The sequence below is a fragment of the Stylophora pistillata genome, chromosome 9, assembly GCF_964205215.1.
Source record: "Stylophora pistillata chromosome 9, jaStyPist1.2, whole genome shotgun sequence".
In the NCBI taxonomy this organism is placed as follows: Eukaryota; Metazoa; Cnidaria; class Anthozoa; order Scleractinia; family Pocilloporidae; genus Stylophora; species Stylophora pistillata.
In genome coordinates, this window is record NC_142527.1 from 9,981,206 (window position 1) to 10,002,700 (window position 21,495).

A 21,495-nucleotide genomic window follows, 5' to 3' on the forward strand; every position below is an offset into this window, starting at 1 on the left:
ACAAGTAATTGAGCACTTTTACCTACCAGGCCACCTCCCAGGAAAGTGCGAGAATTACTGATGACCCCCATTTACCCCTTCATAGACTAAAATGAATAAGACGAACTAATTTTTAGCCAGCTATTTATGAAAAAAACAGGCACCGATGGGATTTGAACCCATTACCTCCTGTTTACTAAACAGGTGCTCTAACCAACTGAGCTACGGCGCCCGCTATGTTTTACTTCAAGGTGCGTTACCATGGTCAAAATTGATATCAGAACTATATATTTCAATACTTTCTATATATATTTTCCAAGAAGACAACAACAGACCTTAAAATTATAAAGTTCTGTAACCAATTTGCAAATTTCCTAAAATTTCTCGGCCGGCGTTCAGGAGGATGGGCGATTTTCAAACTCTTGTCTTTAAATCAAATTAATACAAATCAAACCTCTTAATACAAGTTTGACTGTGTATTTGAATTAAATGACCCTGCCTACCAGAATGTCATAAGTGGCTGAACCTGTAACAGTATGTGATTACTTTGTCAGCAAATTTTCTGTGTTAACCCTTTGACCAATAAAGGTGACCAGCATCTAATTTCTCCTTACAATATCACCCTCGAATCACGCATTAAGGTTGCAAGAATAAAGGAAATGATCATCAATGACTGAAGCTCTTGATTGTTTAACAAATTCTTCTTGTCAGCATCTCACGAAATGTACAGAGAACAGTATGGAGAATATGCATACTGATCTTCAAGGGTTCAAAGTAAGCAGTCAAATCCATCCAGGCATCTGAGTGGACAGACTATGGGTTATATCACATGTTTTCAAAGTGCAAAGCAGAATGCGCTGACTCATGTTTTTCTTAAATACCAGGCACAATCTTTGCATATGGGCAGACAGGGACAGGGAAAACTTTTACAATGGAAGGAGTAAGAACAGCTCCTGAACTTCGTGGAATAATCCCAAACTCATTTGCACATATATTTGGACATATTGCTAAAGTAGCTGGTGACGTACGGTAGGTTTGATTTTTTAAGCTAATAGCCACTGCTAGTAAAATAGAACCTGAAATCTAGAGTCTTTCATGTAAACAACCCTCTGGATCAATGGAGAGCAGACTAGTGGCTGACAAATTTCATTGGGAATTTTTACCTACAAGCCTTCATGAAAAAGAGAAAGGAAGCAGGAATCTGTTACACTGGGATGACAGTGATATGAAAGGGGAAAATCTCATGGGAACCTGGAAGAGATCAGACACTTGACAAACTGCTCTTAAAATGCTTGATAAACAATTCCAAATTACACGTGATTTACTTTGATTCTACATGATCATGGAATCTGTCTCGCCACCATACCACTGATCTCTAATTTGTAACTCTCTTAAATTGTATGTAACTACTTCTAAAAGTTCTTTTTTGTAAGTTTTTTGTCTTAACAGTAGCAAGGGGTGTTAATCGGAGATATCTCCTGTTATTTGTCAGAATGTGTAAGGCTGACTTAAGACCCGAAGAAATTACTCTCTTGTTTCTTTGAATCATTCTCTAAGTGATATAAAATAGGGAACAAAAGTTTAACACCTCTGCACTGCCCAACTGACTTCACACTCCGATCTTTGAATAAAACATCGTTTCTCTTAAATTTGTAATATGACATTTGAAGCTTATTTCTCATGTTTTTATTTTTTTCTTGAAATTAGAACTATTTAAACTGATATAAACAGTAACTGTTTTATCCAGGTTTCTTGTTCGAGTGTCATATTTGGAAATCTACAATGAAAATGTGCGGGACTTGTTAGGAAAGGATCAGAATGCAAAATTAGAGGCAAGTTGTTCATTTAAGGATGTTTCTTTTTTTAAGCTTTGAGGGCTGATAACTGTCAAGCACCATTTTTACATTATTTTCCAAGGTTACACTGATTTTTCTCAAACTGTGTCAAATGTCTAATTCTTGGTGGTTTTAGGTCAAAGAGAGACCTGATGTTGGAGTTTACGTAAAGGATTTGTCTTCATATGTGGTGAACAATGCTGATGATTTAGACAAGACCATGACACTGGGAAACAAAAATCGTGAGTGTGTGACCTAACCCTTTACATCTTAGCATTAATATCTAAGTTCTCAATATTCCTCTCTTTAGATTTCCTTTGGTGTCGACTATGAGAATCTGTTTAACAATGCTGTCAGCCAATTGAACTTAATTAGTATGCGTTATTGACCAAGCTTGTGGTCAAGATGGCTGCATATTGGCCAAGTTTGTTTTTTGTTTTTTTTTCGGTCTGAGATGAAGTGGATTTCTGTAAAAATGCAAAAAAGGATTGAGGCTAATATCCAGCCATCTTGACCAAACAAGCGTAGTCAGAAAAGGTTTTATTATACATGGCGAAATGATTTCACTAATTTAAATAATAAGAACTGAAAATGTCTTGCTTATTTTGAAGAGCTGGTAAAGAAAGCCAAATGTGTTTTTTAGCAAAATAACCCCATGAGGGTCGTTTATGTTTTGTTTGTTTTGACTGTCTTCCTCTATCTTTTGGAACTTCATCAGTGACATTGTCCAAAATTTAGGAATGTTTTAAGTCTGCTCCATGCACTTTTTTTAATGCGTGGGATCAAAGTGGGCAATCTTAAGCAGGCAAGATGGGCTCATCTTGCCTGCTGGTATAGCCAATCAGAATGCAGGATTCACTTCATATTACCCATGAGCACTGCCAGTGATGTAATAAAGAGCATAAATGAGACTTCAAAAACTGCAGGTGCTGGATTAGTTTTCAGAGTGTTTGATGGGGTATTGTAATTTACTTTTCAGAAGTACTTGCCCTGTATGAAATATAACTTTTTCTTAATACATCTCTCCAATGTGCTCAAGATTCTGTTTGTGATTTTAGGTTCTGTTGGGGCTACAAACATGAATGAACGATCATCCCGCTCTCATGCTATTTTTACCATTACTGTGGAGTGCAGTGAAAAGGGACCAGATGGTCAAAACCATGTACGCATGGGAAAACTACATCTTGTGGACTTGGCTGTAAGTTTGTTACATGGAGTGTCAAGTAACTGGACATATCTGTACAGTAACCTGTTGTATGTCTCTAGAAAGTTTTGGAAAGCAGCAGTCATGCTCTTGCCCCTGAAACACAGGAAACACATTGAATCAGTTTAATTAAACTCAGCTACAGGTTTTAATTTTTAAAATAGTGCCTGTTCACTGAGACTAAAATCGAGGTCACAATTAACAGCTGAAATGAAGCAGTAGAACTACAGGCATATTTCTTTCTTACCAATAGGGTGCACTTAAAAGAGCCAGCTTAGGAACGGATGACTGATATTGCTCCCAAATGCAAGCTCTAATTTACAAGTTCTCAGCTTAAAGTCCAGCTTTTCTCCCTCCATTTTTGTGACTAGTCCTTTGCTTGGTAGAAAAATCATTATTCAAGAAAGTTACTTGTTAAACAGGAAGTTCTGCCTGCTTCAAAGAACTGGGCTAAAGTTTTCATTCCTTATGTGGTCAGAAGAAAACCATTTTTTCTTGTTCTCTGATTTAAACCCAGGGATCAGAGCGGCAAGCAAAAACTGGGGCAACAGGTCAACGATTGAAGGAAGCAACTCAAATCAATCTGTCCCTCTCCACCCTTGGCAATGTTATATCTGCACTGGTGGATGGAAAGAGTACTCACATTCCTTACAGAAACTCTAAACTTACAAGATTGCTACAAGACTCTTTGGGTGGAAATTCCAAGACAGTAATGGTGAGTAAATTGTGAAATTGCAGAACTTGCCATAAATTAATAAAATATTATTAATAGTTAATTACTATTATCTAGATAATAATGTGACCAGACAACCAAACTCGATCCCCCTGTGCATGCCTTACATTTGGCTGCCATTTTAGGCTTGACAGGGTAACATTGGTAGTTTGGTTTAGGAAACCATTTGTTGCAAGGAACAAAAGTTACTATTAAAAACATTAATTTTATACCTTGGATAGATTATGTGGCCTCTTTTAATGCATTATAATGACTATGTCTCATTCTTCAGATTGCCAACATTGGTCCAGCCAACTACAATTTTGATGAGACAATATTAAGTACCCTCAGGTGACTCATGTTTTGTTTCTAAAACTCATGCTGATAAGATGCGATTAAACTCTCTGACTGATAAGATGTGATTAAACTCTCAGTTAAAAACACAGAATTTATCCAGAGCCTAGGTGTGTGCCTGGGTACTTTTTACTAAGGAACTAGTCATTATTTATACTCTGTAAGTCCAAGTAGGATTTTTTTTTGGGGGGGGGGGGTCACAGTTTTTTGGGCTCGTAGAGGGGGGATCAGTCACCTCTAACAGAGTTTAAAGGGGGAACTACAAAAGTTGACTGTTAATGGGGGATCAAGTAAATTTTCTTGTGACATAACCAAGATCCTCTGATGCCCTGTTCCGGTGGAAAGATAATGGACCAAGAATTTATGACTTTTTAGACAGATTTATTGGTTAGTTTGGTTGATATTTTCACTTTGATTATATTACCCAGTCTCAGCATGCACATGAAATCAAAACAAAAGTTAACTTTTAATCTTGGTTTAGCACTAATCGCCTTTCAAACAACCTCTTCCCAGAGGAGTTAAGATCTCTCATGTCTACAATGTAAATTTACAACTAGGTATGCAAACCGGGCTAAAAATATCAAGAACAAAGCCAAGATCAATGAAGATCCCAAGGATGCACTGCTTAGAGAATTTCAAAAGGAGATTGAAAGACTTAAGGCACAGCTTGTAGAAGGCAAGTTAGTTACTGTCTATCCTTGAAGGCAGTGTAGCCAAGTGATTGGGGGACTGGGTCTAATTTCTCAAAAGTCGCGGTAACTTAATGTACCCAAAGCCACATTTGAAAATCAAAATTAAAGTCTTTTTTTTTTTGCTTTAGCTGTTAGTTTTAAAGTATAATTTTCAAAAGTTTTGAAAGACCCATCTTAATTGAAAACAGAACTGCTTTACGGACCCATTACATTACTAGGACTTTCACGAAATGGGCCCCAAGAAATTCATTATAAACTACAACTATTCTTACTATTTACTGGAGTGAGAAATAAATGTGTTACTTTATTCTCTAACTCTCATAAGTGACTAACGACAGAATTCACCCTTCAATATCAAGTTGCAATATCAAGCAGACAGGTGACAAGAGTAGAGCGGAATGCTATAACAAGATAGGGACCTGGACTTTACATATGATTTTCCCGATAGGGGCCCGGTGTGAGCCATTTGTACCACGTTGTTATTGTGACATGTTCTTGTCATAGATAGGAATTCATCCATTTCACCAAGACGTTCATTTAATAGAGACGAGCATTCTCGCTACAGAATGATAAGAACATGTAACAATAACAATGTGGTTTGAACGGCTTGAACCGGGCCCCTATCGGGCAAATCATATGTAGAGTCCAGGTCCCTATCTTGTTATAGCGTTCCACTCTAAAGAACAAAGAAAAATATCAATTAGGGGATTATCCGTTGATTCAATACCAAATTCTCCAAACTAACATCATAAGAATTACATGGCAGACAGTAACTACGGAGAATTTATGAATGAGATCTAGGGTGCAAAAGTGTTCAATTATGTTTCATCAGAGGGGAGTGGTGGGGAAGAAGAAGGTGAGTCTGAGGAAGAAGTTGAAGAAGAAGGAAAGATAGTCAAAAGGAAAAAGAAACACAGAAAAAAAAGTAAGTTGAAGCAAGTTTGATATAAATGTATCTGTGGGAGCCATAAGACTGATTAAAAATATCTGTCTTTCACTAAAAATAGCCCTAAAATGTTCACAATTTGCGTTGAATAGAGATGAAGTGCACTGTTTTGAATTGTTCAATTAAAGGGTGGGCCAGGTTATTTCCAAAGATTATGACTAGTTAATCATAAATTTTATTTTTTCACAGTCATGTAAATAAGAAAGGGGGTATATTCTATTTTTAAGGAGACTGAGCAGTATCTCTCAAATTTATTTTTATTTGTTATTTAGAAACAAGTGCTTTTCACTGTGCTTGATACCCTTGTGTGCTCATATTAATTTATTTTTCTTGTACCAACATTTTGTACCAAATATCACATCTTCTGTCCCCTCTCATCCCCTCTCCACCCCTCCAAAAAATTGGCCTGTTCTTAATACATACATGCACACATGCATCCATCCATCCATACATACATGCACACATGCATCCATACATACATGCACGCATGCATCCGTCCATCCATGCATACATACATGCATGCATGCATACATAAACTTTATTTTTCTAAAATTTAAGAGTAGCTTCTAGAAACTAATTTTTCTGACAGAAAAATAACAAATAACAAAAGAAATCAACATGATATACCATGACAATATGAAATACTGTTAACAATACAATCCTATTTATAATTAACAGCTAAAATGAAATAACTAGATTTACTAAATAATTAAAAATACAGAGTATAAATTCAATTTACAATATGCTCTAAAATTGCATTAATTTAAGGCTAGCTAATGCTTTTTTTAAGTCATTAAGGTTCAAGGTTCAAACATTGTCCCATAGTAAATTCCATAGTTTAACGGCATGATAAGAAAAAGAGCTAGTAGCTCTTGGCTACCTTTAAGTAATGACTTGAAATGAATTCAAATTATTATTTAAATTTGTACAATACCCTGAGAACTTCTCAGTTATTATTGAACTTACTCAAGGTAACATGTCTTTCTTAGGGAAAGTGATGTCATTTTTCAATTTCCTCCTGTAGGCATGCATGCTCTTCCTCCGGAAAAAGTAGCAGAACTCAGGGCTAAGATAGAAGCCGAGAGAGAAAAGCTGCAACAGAAAACAGACTTGGCAGAGGAAGAGAGAAATCAGGCTGCTGAAGAATTGGAAAAGAGAGAGAAAGATATCAAGGACTCCGAGTATGGACTTGTTTGATTCTTGTTGACTGCAGGGATCTGTTCTGCTGTGAGAAATTCTGCGTGCACCCGTTTGTTATTCTCTATATCCCACTTTAATTGTGACAAGAAAAATATCATCTTTATTTATGGCCCTAATTTTGTTTAAAAAGCTGTCAGCTTCACTGATCGAATCAATTTTTAACATTTGTTTTTCAAGAATGGAACACGTACGACTTCAAGAGAAACTTAAAGTTGTGGAAAGCAAGATTATTGTTGGAGGAGTGAACCTGGTAGGTAAACAAGCTGTGATATTGAAGTGAAGTTTTTAAATGTGGATTATTACTAGCTGGCTGGTAATTAGACTGCTTTGCAGTCATTTCCGGAGTCGTCACACGCGGCGAATAACTCCCCAGAAAAGGCTGCTCACATTCAAACTGCATTCCATTCAGGATTTTGACTAATCAGCATTTACTTACCATATTCTGGAAAGTGTCCACGCCAAAACATGCTAACCAATCGACCTATCTACTCAAAGCAGTCTATCTTACCGTCAGTTGACTAGGGAAAGCTTCTAGCATAAGTCTGTACGAATGACTTCAAATAGGAGACACACTAATAGAACCAATAGGAAATCTTACTGGAGTATAACGTACCAGTTCACTGTTCGCAGTAGAAATACTAGAATTGGCTGTAGCATTAGAAGTACAATTGGTATTGATCGGATCGAATTGTAAACATTTCAAAGATTTCCCATGGCACGAAGCCTGGATTTCTCCACCGTCGCTCTCAACGTTCAATAAGCACTTCATTCTGGGAAGTTTGCAATCCTTGAAGATTCCCTTCAATTCATCTTTGAGCTCATCAAGATGATCAGAGGCCTTTTTAACTTGATCAATCATCGGTAGCAAGCTTTACAAACTGACAACTCGCTGGTCGCTGAATAGCAGCTCACAGTCACATCTAGACAGGAACTAATAATTGCGGGAAAATCAAAAGAACTTCTTCCAAAAACACAATTTTTTTCTTTTCCTCAACTGAAGTGGAACAAAGAAAGCAACGATCACTTTGCAAAACCTTCTTTGGCATTTCCTCCATCAAGAAATTACGATCAAATGCAGAATTTGAAAACGCGGGAAAAACAATATTGATTATAATCTCTTGTGCTCTGATTGGTCACATAAGAAATGATGTCAGTGATCTCATTGGTGTAAAGACGACAAAGGGAAAGGAATGTTGTTCGAATGTGAGCAGCCATTTGTGGGGAGGAGCGTTGCGAGACGAGACTAAAAATGGCTGCGAGGGAGACTAGGTGGTAATAATGTCCTGAAGTCACACCTATACTTCCATGTCTGAAATAATAGATAAGATAAAAAAAAATACATATCTAATGTTACAAAAAAATTTGAAAAAAAAAAACACCTTCACAGCTAGGTCATTTCTAAGAATTAGTCAATAAAAATAGGAGTTCTTCACTTGATCTGTGTTTCATTTCGGTTGTTGACTAGATTTGTGTCTTAAGATTATAATTATTCCATGACTATCAGTTTAGGTGTGAGGTTTCTCAGAGGATGTTTCTCTTGATATTTTATTTTGTTGAAAATTTTCTAAAAATTTTCAATGCTTCCATTTTAGGGATAAACAGGGCTTTGACTCTGAAGAAATATAACATACAGTCCTGTATAAATGGTTCATTGAATTCTCCTAGTACATCGGCATATAATGTTAACCCCTAGAACCCCTACTCTCTCCTAATTCCTGCGTAGGGAATGGTGTAAATTTTATAATGCAAATCTTTTGTTGTGAGTGGCTAACTTAGTATTGGCTTAGGGTTAACCTTTGTCCCATCTTTGAGTCAAAATGTTCTTCACTGTGACATTTTCAATTTGTAGCTGGAAAAGGCCAAGGAACAAGAACTCCTCTTGGAACAATCTGCTAAAGAACTCTCTGCTAGAAAGGAAAGAGAGAAAGAACTACAGAAACTTATTGAGGAAAAAGAGGTGAGTTGAATGATGGCTGAGTGGAAAAAACTTGGTCAGTAACTTGCAGAGAAAACAAGGTTAATTACCAAAGATGTATATTTTATCTCTGGGTTCAAATAGTGGGGGAAATTTCAATTCAAACAAACTTTTGAATGTAGTGGGCCTTACAATTGGCCCATGAAATCAACAGTACGCATCAACTGAAAGATATAATGATATACATGTATATGGTGATACATTTTAATGGTGGATTTGATAAAGATAATATTCTGACAGTATGTTTATTTGTTTTTTTTGTTTGTTTGTTTTTCTTTGTCTTTCTTTAGCAAGAGAGAATTGATATCGAGGAAAAGTATGCCAGTCTTCAAGAAGAAGCTGCTGGGAAAACTAACAAGCTTAAGAAAGTTTGGAGCATGCTGAAGAGTGCAGAATCAGAGGTACTTATTATGACTGTACAGGTTGAAAATAAAGAGTGAAATCCACACACAACCCTAGAGGCCTTGAGTATTACCCCCTCACCTAATCCTGCTTTCTACAGGAAGTGGTAATTTTTTATGGCTATTTTCCTCTAGTGAGATTTTAGTCCATTTCAAATATTAACCTTCCCCTCCCTTTCTTCTCAGAATTTGTCACCTTTTTTTGCTCCAGGGTGGAGAGAGGCAGTTGTGCGGACATCAGTTTAAATTTCATTTCAGTTTTTTCTAAATATAAATCTGTAAACTTGACTACATGCATGAGTGTTGCATGTCAACAAATTTTGCTGCTGTTTGTGATTACTCGCATTTTTTGAGGTGTCCCCTTTGGTGATTTTTCTCCTTTGCAGATGGCAGACCAACAACAAGAGCACCAGCGGGAAACAGAAGGTCTGCTCAAAAGTATAAGGGAGCTGCGCAAAGAACTTCAGTTTGAAACCAAGCTGATTGAGAGCTTTATACCCCCTGAATTTCAGGTGAGATTACATTCTACACTTGATTATGGTAATGAGTAAGGTTAGCCAACAAATAAATGTTGTGATCCTTTACAAACTTACACTTACAAACTTCATATATTCATTGTAACTGATTTATCATACGGGTTTATTACGAATCAACTTAACGGCCTGCTCCCAGTTGGCTTGTTAGCTCAATTGGTAGAGCACTGCACTAGTATCGCAGAGGTCAGTGGTTCGAATCCCGTACAGGCCTGATTTTTTTCAGGTCTGATTTTCGCTAATTGCATAAATAGTGCTCTCTACTGCGAGGACCGTGCATCATACGTAAACTTACACTTCCTTAATCTTTCTCACAGGATCTGATTGAGCGACATGTATCATGGAATCATGAATTAGGGGAATGGCAGCTGGTAAGTACTGCTGCATGATAATAATTTTAATGATAATAGTTAATAATATTATTTGAATATCAATTCTGTAATGACCATAATATTTATTGATAGTAATGATGATGATAATTACAGTAATAATAATCATCATCATGACAAAGCATTGAAAACATGTATCTCTGGTTTGCCAGATGGGTCAGTGGAACACTGCAGAACACACTACAGTCAGTTGAGATGTTGCATACAGAATTACAAAAAGAGACAAAAATAAAAAAAAATCTAGTAAAAGAAAACCAAAAAATATACGAAGAACTCCTTGAGGAGATCAAGCAAAAAAAAATCAGGGAGGATCAGATATTAACTGAAACTGAGTCACTGAAAAAATATATTAAAAAACTGGAAACAAAAAATGGGACAGACAAAAATGCAAAAGAACTATCAACCCTCAGTCCCACTACAAAGTGGAGATATCTGAAAGATCTGAAAACCAAGGCACAAAAAGCTCTATGGTTTTTGAGAGCGTATGGCCTCAAACTGAACAGTTTAGAGGTTAAAGAAAGAAACAGTACATGCACAACCCATAATTTCAGTTTAGATGACTCTTCCTTAACAGTCCCTACCAACACGGGTGGCACTTCAAAATACTCAACACTCATAGAAGATGACAAAAAGAAAGTGGAAGAGGTTTTATTTTTAATGGACCGGTTCAGTGTGAGCGAAGAGTTCTACCATCAACTAACAATGGTGTGTGATGGACTGCCAAGATCATATTTGGTAAAACAGTGCAAGAATCATCTGAATGAATTAAGTCACCTTACTGTTACACCTGGGAAATCACAGGGTGTACAAACTTCATTTAAAGAATTGCTAAAGGAGCAAATAATTGACTCGGTAAGTTACATAGCATTCATTTGTAAAAGTCTTTCTTCAAATATGTTTATGTAATAGATTTTTTAACTTGAACCAGCATGCCACTGGGAGTGTAACAAAATACATGTACATGTACCATAGACATAGGAAATATGTTCAGCATTCACAGCTTTTCAGATTACACTAAAAAATACAGCATAAAATTAACATCATTCTGTTTATTCATGCAATTTTAGGAAGAATCACGTGATCATTCAGTGAGTGATACACAGAGAGCGATTAAAGTAAAGATCAGTGGAGATGGCGCACGAATGACAAGAAACAGCAACTACATTATCTTATCATTCTCAATTCTACAAAAAGAAGACCAACTTATGTCATCAAGAGGTACTTGACGGTAGAGCTAAACAACACTGATTTACAAACAAAAAGAGCTTATAAGTCACTAATTAGCTCACAACATTTCTTAACATTTTATTTAATCAGGTGAGCTATATTAAAGCCTGAAGACCTCTCAAGGATACAAATGTTACTGGTCACTTTGTCTCCCTTTCCAACATAAGAGCTGTTTGCAAACACATGCTCACACACATTTTAATTTTAACAGGGAACTGCACAATTGCAGGTGTGAAAGGCAGTGAGGATTACACTACAATTGCAGAGTCATTTCAGGATGTCTTACAAGAAATCAATGAAGTACAAGAGGTTGGCTTTGTCAAAGTGGGGGAAAACCAAATCCCTGTGGAGTTATTCCTTGGTGGAGACTATAAAGTTAGTAAATGTTACATTTGAAGATGCATGAACATGGGTTTGATTATTGGATGTCTTGGGCCCATATTATATAATCAATCACTGACATTAACTCATTTAAATGAAGTCGAAACAAATCACCCTCAAATTTCTACCATGTAAACAAAATATGATGCTCAGGAAAATATACTTAATTCCACTATTGCCAACACTGTTATTACTTTTCTCAAATCCTCATATTATTATCCTCTCTTCCAGTTTCTTTTGCTAATCATGGGTCTAAGTGGTGCTACATCACACTATTCTTGCTTGTGGTGCACAATACACAAAGATAGAAGGTTAGTGAATCTAGCAGATTAAAATCAACATGTCAATAGAAAGAAACCAACCATTTTTAACATTTAGTGACAGAGATGCTCCACCTGGAGTCTTTTACAAATGCAACACATTTTCATTGTGTACATTGACTGTTCTTAGTTAAGAGAGCTAACCTTATTTTTCACACCATCGGTACGATATGTCCAAGGCAGAGAACTATTATGAAAGCAGCCCACAGAAACGAACATTAGAAGATTTAAAAAGGTGCTGTCATTTAAAGCGAGGAAACAAAAACTTTTCCTGTATCAACCCCCCACTACTCAACATACCCCTGGATCACATCATCCTTGATGAGCTGCATCTGTTACTAAGGGTAACAGATGTACTTACTCGCAATCTTCTGGATGAGATGATTGAGTGGGATGATGAGGAAGCCCACAAAAATAAAGTTTCCAATCCTAAAGCTATACGGCAGCATTTGAAGGAGGCAGTGCAGACCATAAACAAATGTGGCGTAACATTCCATGTCTGGGAGAAAAAGAATGCCAATGGCAAAGGTTCAGGTACCCATGACTGGACCAGTCTAATGGGAAATGAAAAAAAGCTGTTGCTAAGGACTTCCCTGGACACTTTTCTACTCTTTTGAGAAAAGACACTGCTACAACTGTGGAGAAAATATGGAAGGTACCAATATTACTCTCTCAAATAAGAAAATTTTTAAAACTGAAAAACATTATTACTTTATTTTAAACTGCATCATTTAACAAATTTGGTTACAGTTTTTCTTAAAAATTGTGTGCAAGTAAATCAATATCTTAACCCACTAACAAAATTCTACAAATTACTGTATGGCTCATTAGAGCAAAGTACATGCCCATACAAAGTTACCTGAGTTATTGAACAATAGGTTCATGGCTTTAGTGTGCACTATCAAGTTATGGAGCATGTGGGAAGTTTGGAGAGCATGAAAGAAGCGTAAGAGTTGCCGAGGCAATAGCCGAGGGCAACTCTAGCTTCTTGAGTGCTCTTCAAACTTCCCACGTGCTCCATAACTTGATAGTGCACAGCTGAAGGCATGAACCAATTGTTTTAGAACATAGCCAGTGGAATCGCCGCCTGGTTAGCTCAATTGGGAGAGCGCCGGACTGCTGTGCGGGAGGTCGAGAGTTCAATACCGGCCGGACCAACACTCAGGGTCTTAAAATTAACTGAGAAGAATATGCTTCCTTTCTCAACATCAAGAAATGGTTAGATATTCTAGTCTTCTCGGATAGGGACGAATAAATGGAGGTCCCGTCTCCTGCAGGGTTAGGGGTAGGAGACGTTAATTTCCCACGCACGAGATTACTGTGTGATGGATGTCCTCCCCTGGGGTGGGATGGGTGGGAAAAGGTGAGGTCGTTACATGGACTAAAGCGGCTGCCAGAGGCGCCTGATAATGCTGACGTCCGATCTCAACCTTAGTAAAAATTATTGTAAGCGCATTGAGATTCTTAAATGCGTATTAAGAACGTTCATTATTATTATTATTATTAATTGTGCATCAAATCCGACACGAAAAATGGACAACAATATCAATTGAAGCGAATGATGACAATGCTGATGCCGAGTCTCCTTTTCCGTTATTTTTCTCTTTTTCTGCCTTATTTAAGAACTCTAGCCCAAGGGAAAAGGTCCAAAAATTGTCTTCATTTTGGTACTAGTAGGCCAACTCTTGTTTGTATCCATTATTGTCGTGAAATATATCATTTTTCCCCAAGGTAACAATGGCCGCTCGCACGAAAAAAAATTTTTTGCCGAAGTGATTTGTTCACGCTATATCAGCGTGCACTGTTGGGATTTTGAGCATGCTTACGTATACTGAATTTGATTGATCGGCTCTGCCAGCTATGTTCTAAAAAAACTTAGGTGGTCAAATCTGACCTTCAGCACATGAATACAGGTACATGTATCCCCTATTCAACCACCTAAAATATATTGATCTCATAATATCCCATTTCTTATTTAACAGGACTTTGGAGAACTATATTTTGATCACATTTCAGTGATGCGCTCTGTAGATGCTTCTTCATTCTGCCAAAAGGTGCTGGCTATCAATTTCTTGTTCTCAAATTTTCCTAACTTTTAAAAATTATGTTCATTTTGTAGTTCAGTCTGTGCTTCAGAAGTTAACCTCTCAAACTCTAAATAATAATTCGCTAAGGTAAAACAAAGAAAATTCACAATGGTGAAGGAGTTTTGGTCTCAATTAGCACAGATTTTCTCAATTTTACTTCTCCATTTCCTCCTTAGTTTTTGTTTTGATTGAGAAGATTTATCAAACACTAAACACTTGAGGCAGAGTCTCATTGGCTATCCAAACACCTCAAATTTTGTCAAAAATAATCCGCTGCACGTCATATTTTCAACTCTCTTCTCTGTGTTTGGATATCCCAATGAAACACTGCCTCTTGTGTTTGATATATTAGTTCTTACCAGAGTATTTTTGTTGTTGTTATAATTGCTGTTTTTAAAGGCAAAAGACTGGGTGAATTTGTTTTGTTCCTTGGGCAACAAGAGAACTGGTTATGGTAAAAAGAATGTGACATGCTACATGCATTCTATGGTATTCCATGTCCCAGAAGCGATGAAAAGACACAGCAATGTGAAACAGTTTACAGGACAAGGTACATGTTAGAATTTACATACCCTCTGCAGAGTATTCTTGTTATTCAGCTGTAAGATATTATCAGCAATAAAATAACACATTTTACACAAAATCTCTGGCAGAACATTAAGTCTACAAAAAATATTTTGTTGAATGGAATTCTAAGAAAATGACTCTCTTAGATCTTTTTTAAGTGGTTACTGTTCACACCTGGTTTAAGCTTTGAATAAACTTGTAATAGGCCATGTTCGACATATATCTCAATGCCTGCCTAGAGGTTTAAAATATAACTAGCTGCTGTAATTTTAATTGCAGGAGTAGAAAAGAATAATGACAATGCAAGAAGAGTTTTGAGACGCAAATCCAACAACTGGGACAGCCCAGCAGACATTATACGCACAGAAGGTCATCAATGGGCATTGTGAAAAAGAGAAAGATTACCTAGAGCATACAACAAAAAAAATGAAAAGTACTGGGATTCTGAAATTAAAGAATCTAGAGCAAAAATCAGACGCTTGTCAACATGATGACAACCATATTGTGGTTTTCTCTGATTGGTAGTGTGCTAGAATTTTCCAGATCTTTGGACAGTAACTCTTGCAAGTGAGAGATTGATTAAATGTACTTAACAAATTATCACTTGTCAATGCAGAGCTCACGTTTGAATTCTGAAATAAAATATTCCAGGTTCAGCAGTTTTCAGCCAACTGAATTGTAAAACCTTATCTACTCTCTCTGACCTCTTTCAGTAAATAGTTAAAACATGAAAAGTTCTATTAACATGGAGTTCTTGCAAAGGAAAAGGAGAGACGTTCCTGGTAAGCCCTTCTGCATGGCTGCACCTCCCCACTTTGCAGCTTCATATACCTTTTTGATGACCAGGACAAGAAAAAACAAATTCTTACTGGAAAAAAAATTTTATGCCCTTCTCCAAAAGAGTCAAGACACCTATCCCAATCATGTGGAAAATATTTTCTGTCAAAGTGCCTCTCTTCAAGGTAATGCCATCTCCCAGTGAACTCTCCTTTACCCTCAAACAAGTGCTTGAAAATGTGAGAAGGAAAATCGATTGTCACTGGAAGGCAGCATTTAGATTTCAATCTTCCTTCTACTGCTATTCTGAAGCTGTCTACTGCCTGAACTACTTCATTCTTTCCTGGCCGTGGATTTTCAAACAACCTAACAATACAGAATCAGAGTCTTTATTTTATGGAGGTTTTTCACTATAGCTTAAATAATTTTAAAAAGTATACAAGTTTATTTAAAATCTTAGATAGGGGGAAACAAAACAGTTACTTTGCATCAATGTCAAAGGTTCACATGAAGTTAAACTTAGAACACACACACAAAAAAGAAATCGCAGTACTAGACCAGTGTGTTTCACTTGTATGGTAATATTTATTTTAAAAAACTGACCAAATACAATCCTCGGAAATGTTATCCGACACCTCCCACGTGGATTCATATTTGGAGTAGCCACTCCACTTAACCAAGTACTCTGTATCCTGAAAATATCATGAAACACAGTGCTTCTGAGAACTTGGCAAATAGTAAAAAACAAATAAAAGCCATGATCGAATATGAAATATACTTTATGGAAAAGGGGCATGGATATTCAGGTCAAATTCTAGGATCTTTAACGGAATATCTCACTGAATTTAAATGGATGCTTTTGTTTTCATACGCCTCGTTTCTTAAGACGCTAAATCAATCAATCGATTCTTTATTTGATAAAGCAGGTTAAAATTAGAAATATTACTGAAGTAATAGTTCCATCGGTAGCTATCAGCTGATGTGGACCTGCTATGTAACTATTTAAATTATATGAAGTAAAATATAGACTAAAATATAACTCTAAAAGATGTAAATAAATGGCCGGGTATTCTGAAGTTGCTCTTGGAGGTTTTATCTTTTCTCATTCAAAATCTAACAAGAGCGGCCAAGCGACGGAAACGGGCCTCAAAGTGACGAGCGAACAGATGAAACTTAAATGAGCTTATTTGTTTGCTCACCTCAATTCCTTCGCGTTTCGAAATGAGCCGCTCAACCTCATAAATATCCTTTCTCTTCCTCTTCTTCGAACGGTAGTCCTTGTATAAGTGACCAAGGAGATCCACCGTTGATGTGTTGTCTAATTTTTTGTAATCCATCTACAAGACACGATCGAGGCTCCTCGACGATTAATCGCCGCATGTGCGATTTAGCGAGAAGATTTAGCAATGGGCTTGTCGTCTCTAGAGCCTGCGTTTGGGTCAGCGGTGCGCATGCAAAAGTAAAATTAATTACTGGCCATGGTTTTTTCTGGCGGACATCTTTTCTTTGGCGGAGCAGTTTAACTGATGTTTACTGTTAAGGGTAAGATCTTAAGGTATTCAGACCACTGGCGAGTCACTGGTTACTGCTCGGAATAGCATCAATTTGGGTGAAAGAACGAAGGTATGCGAAATGAAAATCTGTTGTTACAGTTTGATTATTTTTTGATGGAACATGATACAGCCTTGTTTCCATATCGTTCATACGATCATCTGGGAGGTAAAGAAACTTCTGGAGTTCCTTGTAATCATAGGAAAACCATAGACTGATAAGGAAGCATTCAAATGATCGCAAAAGAAGATTTTTAAAAGAAAGTTTGGACCTTTTATCCACCACAAGACTTAACTCGCCATATACACTGAGTCATTTAGTTCTCATATGACTTCGAATAGGTAATTGTTATCTTCAACTAGTTAATTTTCTAAGGTTCTGTATTGATGTCTGTTGGAGAAAATATATCTTCGTACGAGGAAGTTGGTCATGGCAGTAAATAAAGAAGTTGTTTGGTAAAAGCGATAGGCATGTTTGGCAATGGAAGTTCAACAAAAGTAAAGCAAGTTCACGCGTCGTGTTATTCAGTGATCTGCATGTGACGAATTGAAAGCTTGTTTACTCGGAGAGCAAATCGGGCGGTTATAACGTTTGATTTCACTATGTTTTTTTCAAATCTTCCAAATGCTCTCGGCAATTTTCTATTAGCCTGCAGTGCAGGCAGTTTTGGTGGTTTTCATCTTTCAAGTGTTTAGCCACCATGTTGGATTCGCTGCAGACTGGGAGAATTGGGGCGAGAATGCGAGAATGTCGGAGTGGGTGGGGGGACGGGGAAGAATTTCTCTTTCCCCTCCCCCTCCCCCTTCCCCAATTTTTCTCTCTCCCTCCCACTAGCTTGGTAAACTTTTTACCTCGCCCCAACTCTCCACTGTTTTTCTAATTCAAGATGGCGGCCTGAACAACCTGGTAAAGACTTGTTTCCATATCTCAAAGTGCCCTTGGACGTAAGGTGCCTGGGAATGAAATGAAATCCTGGAATATAATTAGCGCCCGAACTACCGACGATTTACGACTCCGAACGTTCCCTGTTCTTGCTGGGCACAAATTATAAGTCTACTTCATGTGTGTTTTGAGTCAAGAGAAAACATCTGGCTTAGTAAACATCACCTCCAGCATAGTTCTGTTACTTAAGGTTTATTTTCGCCGATAAAAAGACACTAAACCTCAACAGCGGTTTCAGCTATGGGCAATGACAAGCGATGCAAATGTTGCATGATTCATCAGAAATTTTCGATGTACGTTTATTCAGCAAGTTTGGCTACGTTTACCAATCTTAAAATATCATGTATTACCTAACAGTTATCTCTGAAAAAGGTGTGGATACTGCTAGTTTATTCTGGATTCCAAAAGCTTTTGCGCGAGTCTATTTCTCATCAGAAATCTTAAGTCCAAGCTGCAAAAAAATACTTTGTCGCTATAACAGCATCACTTGTGCCTATCATTTCTGTACTTACTGAACATTCTCTCAGGAAGCCTTTTTAAAAGTTTTTGAAAGTCAAATTAGAGTAGTTCAGTAGTAACCGGAAGACTTGACTTAAATATAAGTGGAATGTTCAGCTTCCATTTTCAAAGCTTTATTTCATTGCAGGTTTCGCATTTCCATGACTTGTTAGATTCTACAGCCCAGGGTGGTATGTTGACACACTTAAGATGCCACCAGTCATTGCATTGGTGACATTGCACATAGGCGTCACCAGTAGGAGGGGTAGGGAAGGGGGTATGATTGATCTGGCGCTCGGCAGAAAATTCAGTGGTGAACAATAAAGACAATAGAGTGTTATTGTCTCGGAACTATCAGTCTCATAGTTGCCCTTTGGAAATTTGATGTTCTTAAATCCGGCATATTTGTTTTAAGAACGTGAAATTTCTGCGGGGCAACTATCAGCCGATAGTTCCTCTACAGAGGCACCCTATTGTTTAAATATCCTCCAACCAGACCATAGAAGAGGTATAGAACAGAATTTTGACATACCAAACCCTTTATAGAATGAAGCAATTTCCAAAGTAGCACTTTGAGGAGTTCCACTCTGCTCTAAATTTTCTACTTGGGGAGATGTGTTGATATGTTAATACCAGTTCTTGTCTCTTTCTACTTGTTTACTCTTGGTACCACAAAATAAGTGTTTTAAATTATTTTTAGATATTCCTTTTTGAATTTTAGTGTTCCATGCTCAAGTACAACTTTCAACCAATGACATATGAATTAGAACAAGAACAAAGGGACACTTGAATAAAGTATTCACATACTATTTACTTGTCAATGATTATTTCTTGTTTTATTTCTTGTTTAAATGAAGATGGGTGTTGTTTATCACCCCTTCCTCCCCCTCCCCCCCCCCCAAAGAAAAATTGAAAAATTTGTGGGAAATTTTATCTTGACAAATAATTACTGAGTAACCCATACCTGCAGTTTCATTTCTTTTCTCTTTTGTTTCCAAGCTTTCTTCCTCAAAAACTTTTTGCCCCAAAACAATATATGGTATGCCATCAAATTTCAGTTTTTGGTCTTTCCACATGACTTTGTGTGTTGTAGCTTATGGAATTTCAGGCCTCATTGATGGGGGGTTTATTTGGAGGGGAGTAATACAGAGGGGAGAAGCATGGAGGGGAGGGGGGATAGGCGCTTCCATTTCAATCTAAAAACTAGCAATTCATCTTAAAATATATATTTTTTTGCTAAAAGAAAATTTAACATATAACAGATTGAATGGTGATGTATTGTGCTGTTCCTTCTCCCAGTGCCTTTATCGGAATTAGACCAACTGAGGATTTAGTTGGTCCCCTTTTATAGTAAATAGATGGGAGAATAACACAGAATTTGGCTTATTTGCACCGTCAGACTTACCGATTCTCCCGGCAAAGTTGTCATCCACCATCCAAAGAGTGAACGATAAGTTTGTACTTAACTCCCATTCTTTGACAATTTCGTCGATCTCGTGAGATTGTAGTCTGAAATTTCAGCCGTGGGGTAAAGGGAAGAGACGGCTGAAATTTCAGACTAGTAAGATTGGTAAACGTAGCCAGACTTGCTGAATAAACGTACATCAAAAACTACCGATAAATGAGATGCAACATCTGCATTACCTGTCATTGCCCAAATATATATATATATATACTCCACTAAAGAAACTAAGACATCAGATTATTGTTTTCTGGTGAATTTGCAAAAGAGCGCGAAACATTTTTTCAATACCGGAACCGGAAACCGATTTTGGAAAGGCACAAGGGCGGTTTGAGCTATGGAAACAAAGCAAATCCGTCGTGCAGCTACTCGTTTCCATAGCTGAAACCGCCCTTGAGGTTTAGTGTCTTTGATTTCTTTTTTTTATCGGCGAAAATAAACAGAACTACGCTGGATGTGATGTTTACTAAGCCAGATGTTTTCTCTTGACTCAAAACACACACGAAGTAGACTTATAATTTGTGCACAGCAAGATCAGGGAACGTTCGGAGTCGTGAATCGTCGGTAGTTCGGCGTTAATTATATTCCAGTGATCTAATTTCATTCCCAGGCACCTCACGTCCAAGGGCACTTTGAGATATGGAAACAAGTCTTTACTGAACAACCCATGGGAATCAGTATCCACTCGCCCCGCCAAAATCCGCCTGCGCTGCAGGCTAGCTGGTATTCGGCGCTGAACTTCAGCACAACTAATATAAAACAGCTTGCTTTGGTTGTTCTGTGTAGAGTATTCATAGGTTAAGTCATTACTCTCACTCCCCTAATCCGACTGTACTTTATTTAACGATCGGGATGATATATTTACCGTACAATACTCGTAATCAGTTATTTTACTTTTATAAAGGATGGTAGATTAATGGCATGATTGGAAGTTACTTACAGCGTTAATGCTATATGACTTTATGTAACGCAATATACTACAATCTGCATTCTCAGGCTCGTTAAACTTTCGGTTCGTGAAGACATTTGTACCTGCAATAAACTTCGATGGTCACAAGTTCTTTAGAGCGGTTACGTTTTTAAGTCTCTGAGAAACGATGAAAAACCTAACTTTTTGTCTGAAACTCGTTAACTTGTCACTGAACTCTCCCATGCACCCCTCCCCCTCTCTCACTGGCAGTTCAGCAGTTAATTTCTTTAGTGGTTTTTCTGCTCAGTTGGCCCACGACCGGGGAGCCAGGTAATAACTAATGACTGTTCCCTCAGGCAGGCATCTGGCTTCGGTTGTTCAAAGGGCAGATAACGCTATCCAACGGATAAATCGGTATCCAGGGGAGAAGTGTTACCAAAACGTACTGCGCTATCCACCGGATAAAGATTTATCCAGTGCATAGCGTTATATCCATCCTTTGAACAACCGGGGCCTGATGTTTACTGTTAAGGGTAAGCTCTTAAGGTATTCT

The 21,495-nt window shown here is 37.4% G+C and overlaps 4 protein-coding genes and 1 non-coding gene across 11 annotated transcripts in view; 3 read left to right on the forward strand and 2 right to left on the reverse strand.

Moving 5' to 3' along the window:
* Positions 1-137: 137 nt before the first annotated feature.
* Trnat-agu (transfer RNA threonine (anticodon AGU)) lies at positions 138-211 on the reverse strand. The gene has a single exon. It is a non-coding gene; the product is annotated as a tRNA-Thr (tRNA).
* A 541-nt stretch (positions 212-752) lies between these two features.
* LOC111344583 (kinesin-like protein KIF3A) lies at positions 753-10,986 on the forward strand. 2 transcript variants are annotated; one of them, XM_088734057.1, is made up of 15 exons: positions 753-1,008; positions 1,727-1,811; positions 1,951-2,056; positions 2,873-3,012; positions 3,536-3,733; positions 4,023-4,081; positions 4,642-4,760; positions 5,609-5,701; positions 6,747-6,903; positions 7,100-7,172; positions 8,772-8,879; positions 9,188-9,298; positions 9,685-9,810; positions 10,149-10,202; positions 10,795-10,986. In XM_088734057.1, the coding sequence occupies exons 1-15, from the start codon at positions 911-913 to the stop codon at positions 10,837-10,839; spliced, it is 1,572 nt and encodes a 523-aa protein (XP_088590183.1). In that variant the 5' UTR covers positions 753-910; the 3' UTR covers positions 10,840-10,986. The 2 variants fall into 2 exon arrangements, with proteins under 2 accessions (XP_088590183.1, XP_088590184.1); XM_088734058.1 differs by lacking the exon at positions 10,795-10,986 and adding an exon at positions 10,373-10,563.
* A 323-nt stretch (positions 10,987-11,309) lies between these two features.
* On the forward strand, positions 11,310-15,461 carry LOC148723208 (uncharacterized). Of its 2 annotated transcripts, XM_088734062.1 has the most exons (7): positions 11,310-11,438; positions 11,659-11,822; positions 12,060-12,139; positions 12,584-12,803; positions 14,131-14,202; positions 14,635-14,785; positions 15,082-15,461. In XM_088734062.1, the coding sequence occupies exons 1-4, from the start codon at positions 11,363-11,365 to the stop codon at positions 12,690-12,692; spliced, it is 429 nt and encodes a 142-aa protein (XP_088590188.1). In that variant the 5' UTR covers positions 11,310-11,362; the 3' UTR covers positions 12,693-12,803; positions 14,131-14,202; positions 14,635-14,785; positions 15,082-15,461. The 2 variants fall into 2 exon arrangements, with proteins under 2 accessions (XP_088590188.1, XP_088590189.1); XM_088734063.1 differs by lacking the exons at positions 11,310-11,438; positions 11,659-11,822; positions 12,060-12,139; positions 12,584-12,803 and adding an exon at positions 12,299-12,383.
* On the reverse strand, positions 11,501-17,015 carry LOC111345586 (chromodomain Y-like protein 2). Of its 3 annotated transcripts, none has more exons than XM_088734061.1 (3): positions 16,779-17,010; positions 16,183-16,271; positions 11,501-12,149 (listed from the first exon to the last, which is right to left on the reverse strand). In XM_088734061.1, coding segments are annotated over exons 1-3 (228 nt in total). In that variant the 5' UTR covers positions 16,917-17,010; the 3' UTR covers positions 11,501-12,148. The 3 variants fall into 3 exon arrangements, with proteins under 3 accessions (XP_088590187.1, XP_088590185.1, XP_088590186.1); XM_088734059.1 differs by lacking the exon at positions 11,501-12,149 and adding an exon at positions 15,463-15,945 and having other exon boundaries at positions 16,779-17,015; XM_088734060.1 differs by lacking the exon at positions 11,501-12,149 and adding an exon at positions 15,463-15,633 and having other exon boundaries at positions 16,779-17,011.
* Positions 17,016-17,056: 41 nt separating this feature from the next.
* LOC148723209 (uncharacterized) overlaps positions 17,057-21,495 on the forward strand; it is a 13,035-nt gene continuing 8,596 nt past the window's right edge. For 2 of the 3 annotated variants that reach the window (XM_088734053.1, XM_088734054.1), the window contains exon 1: positions 17,057-17,202. The gene's annotated coding sequence lies outside the window, so the exon portion shown is untranslated. The other variant, XR_015991949.1, reaches the window with a different exon arrangement.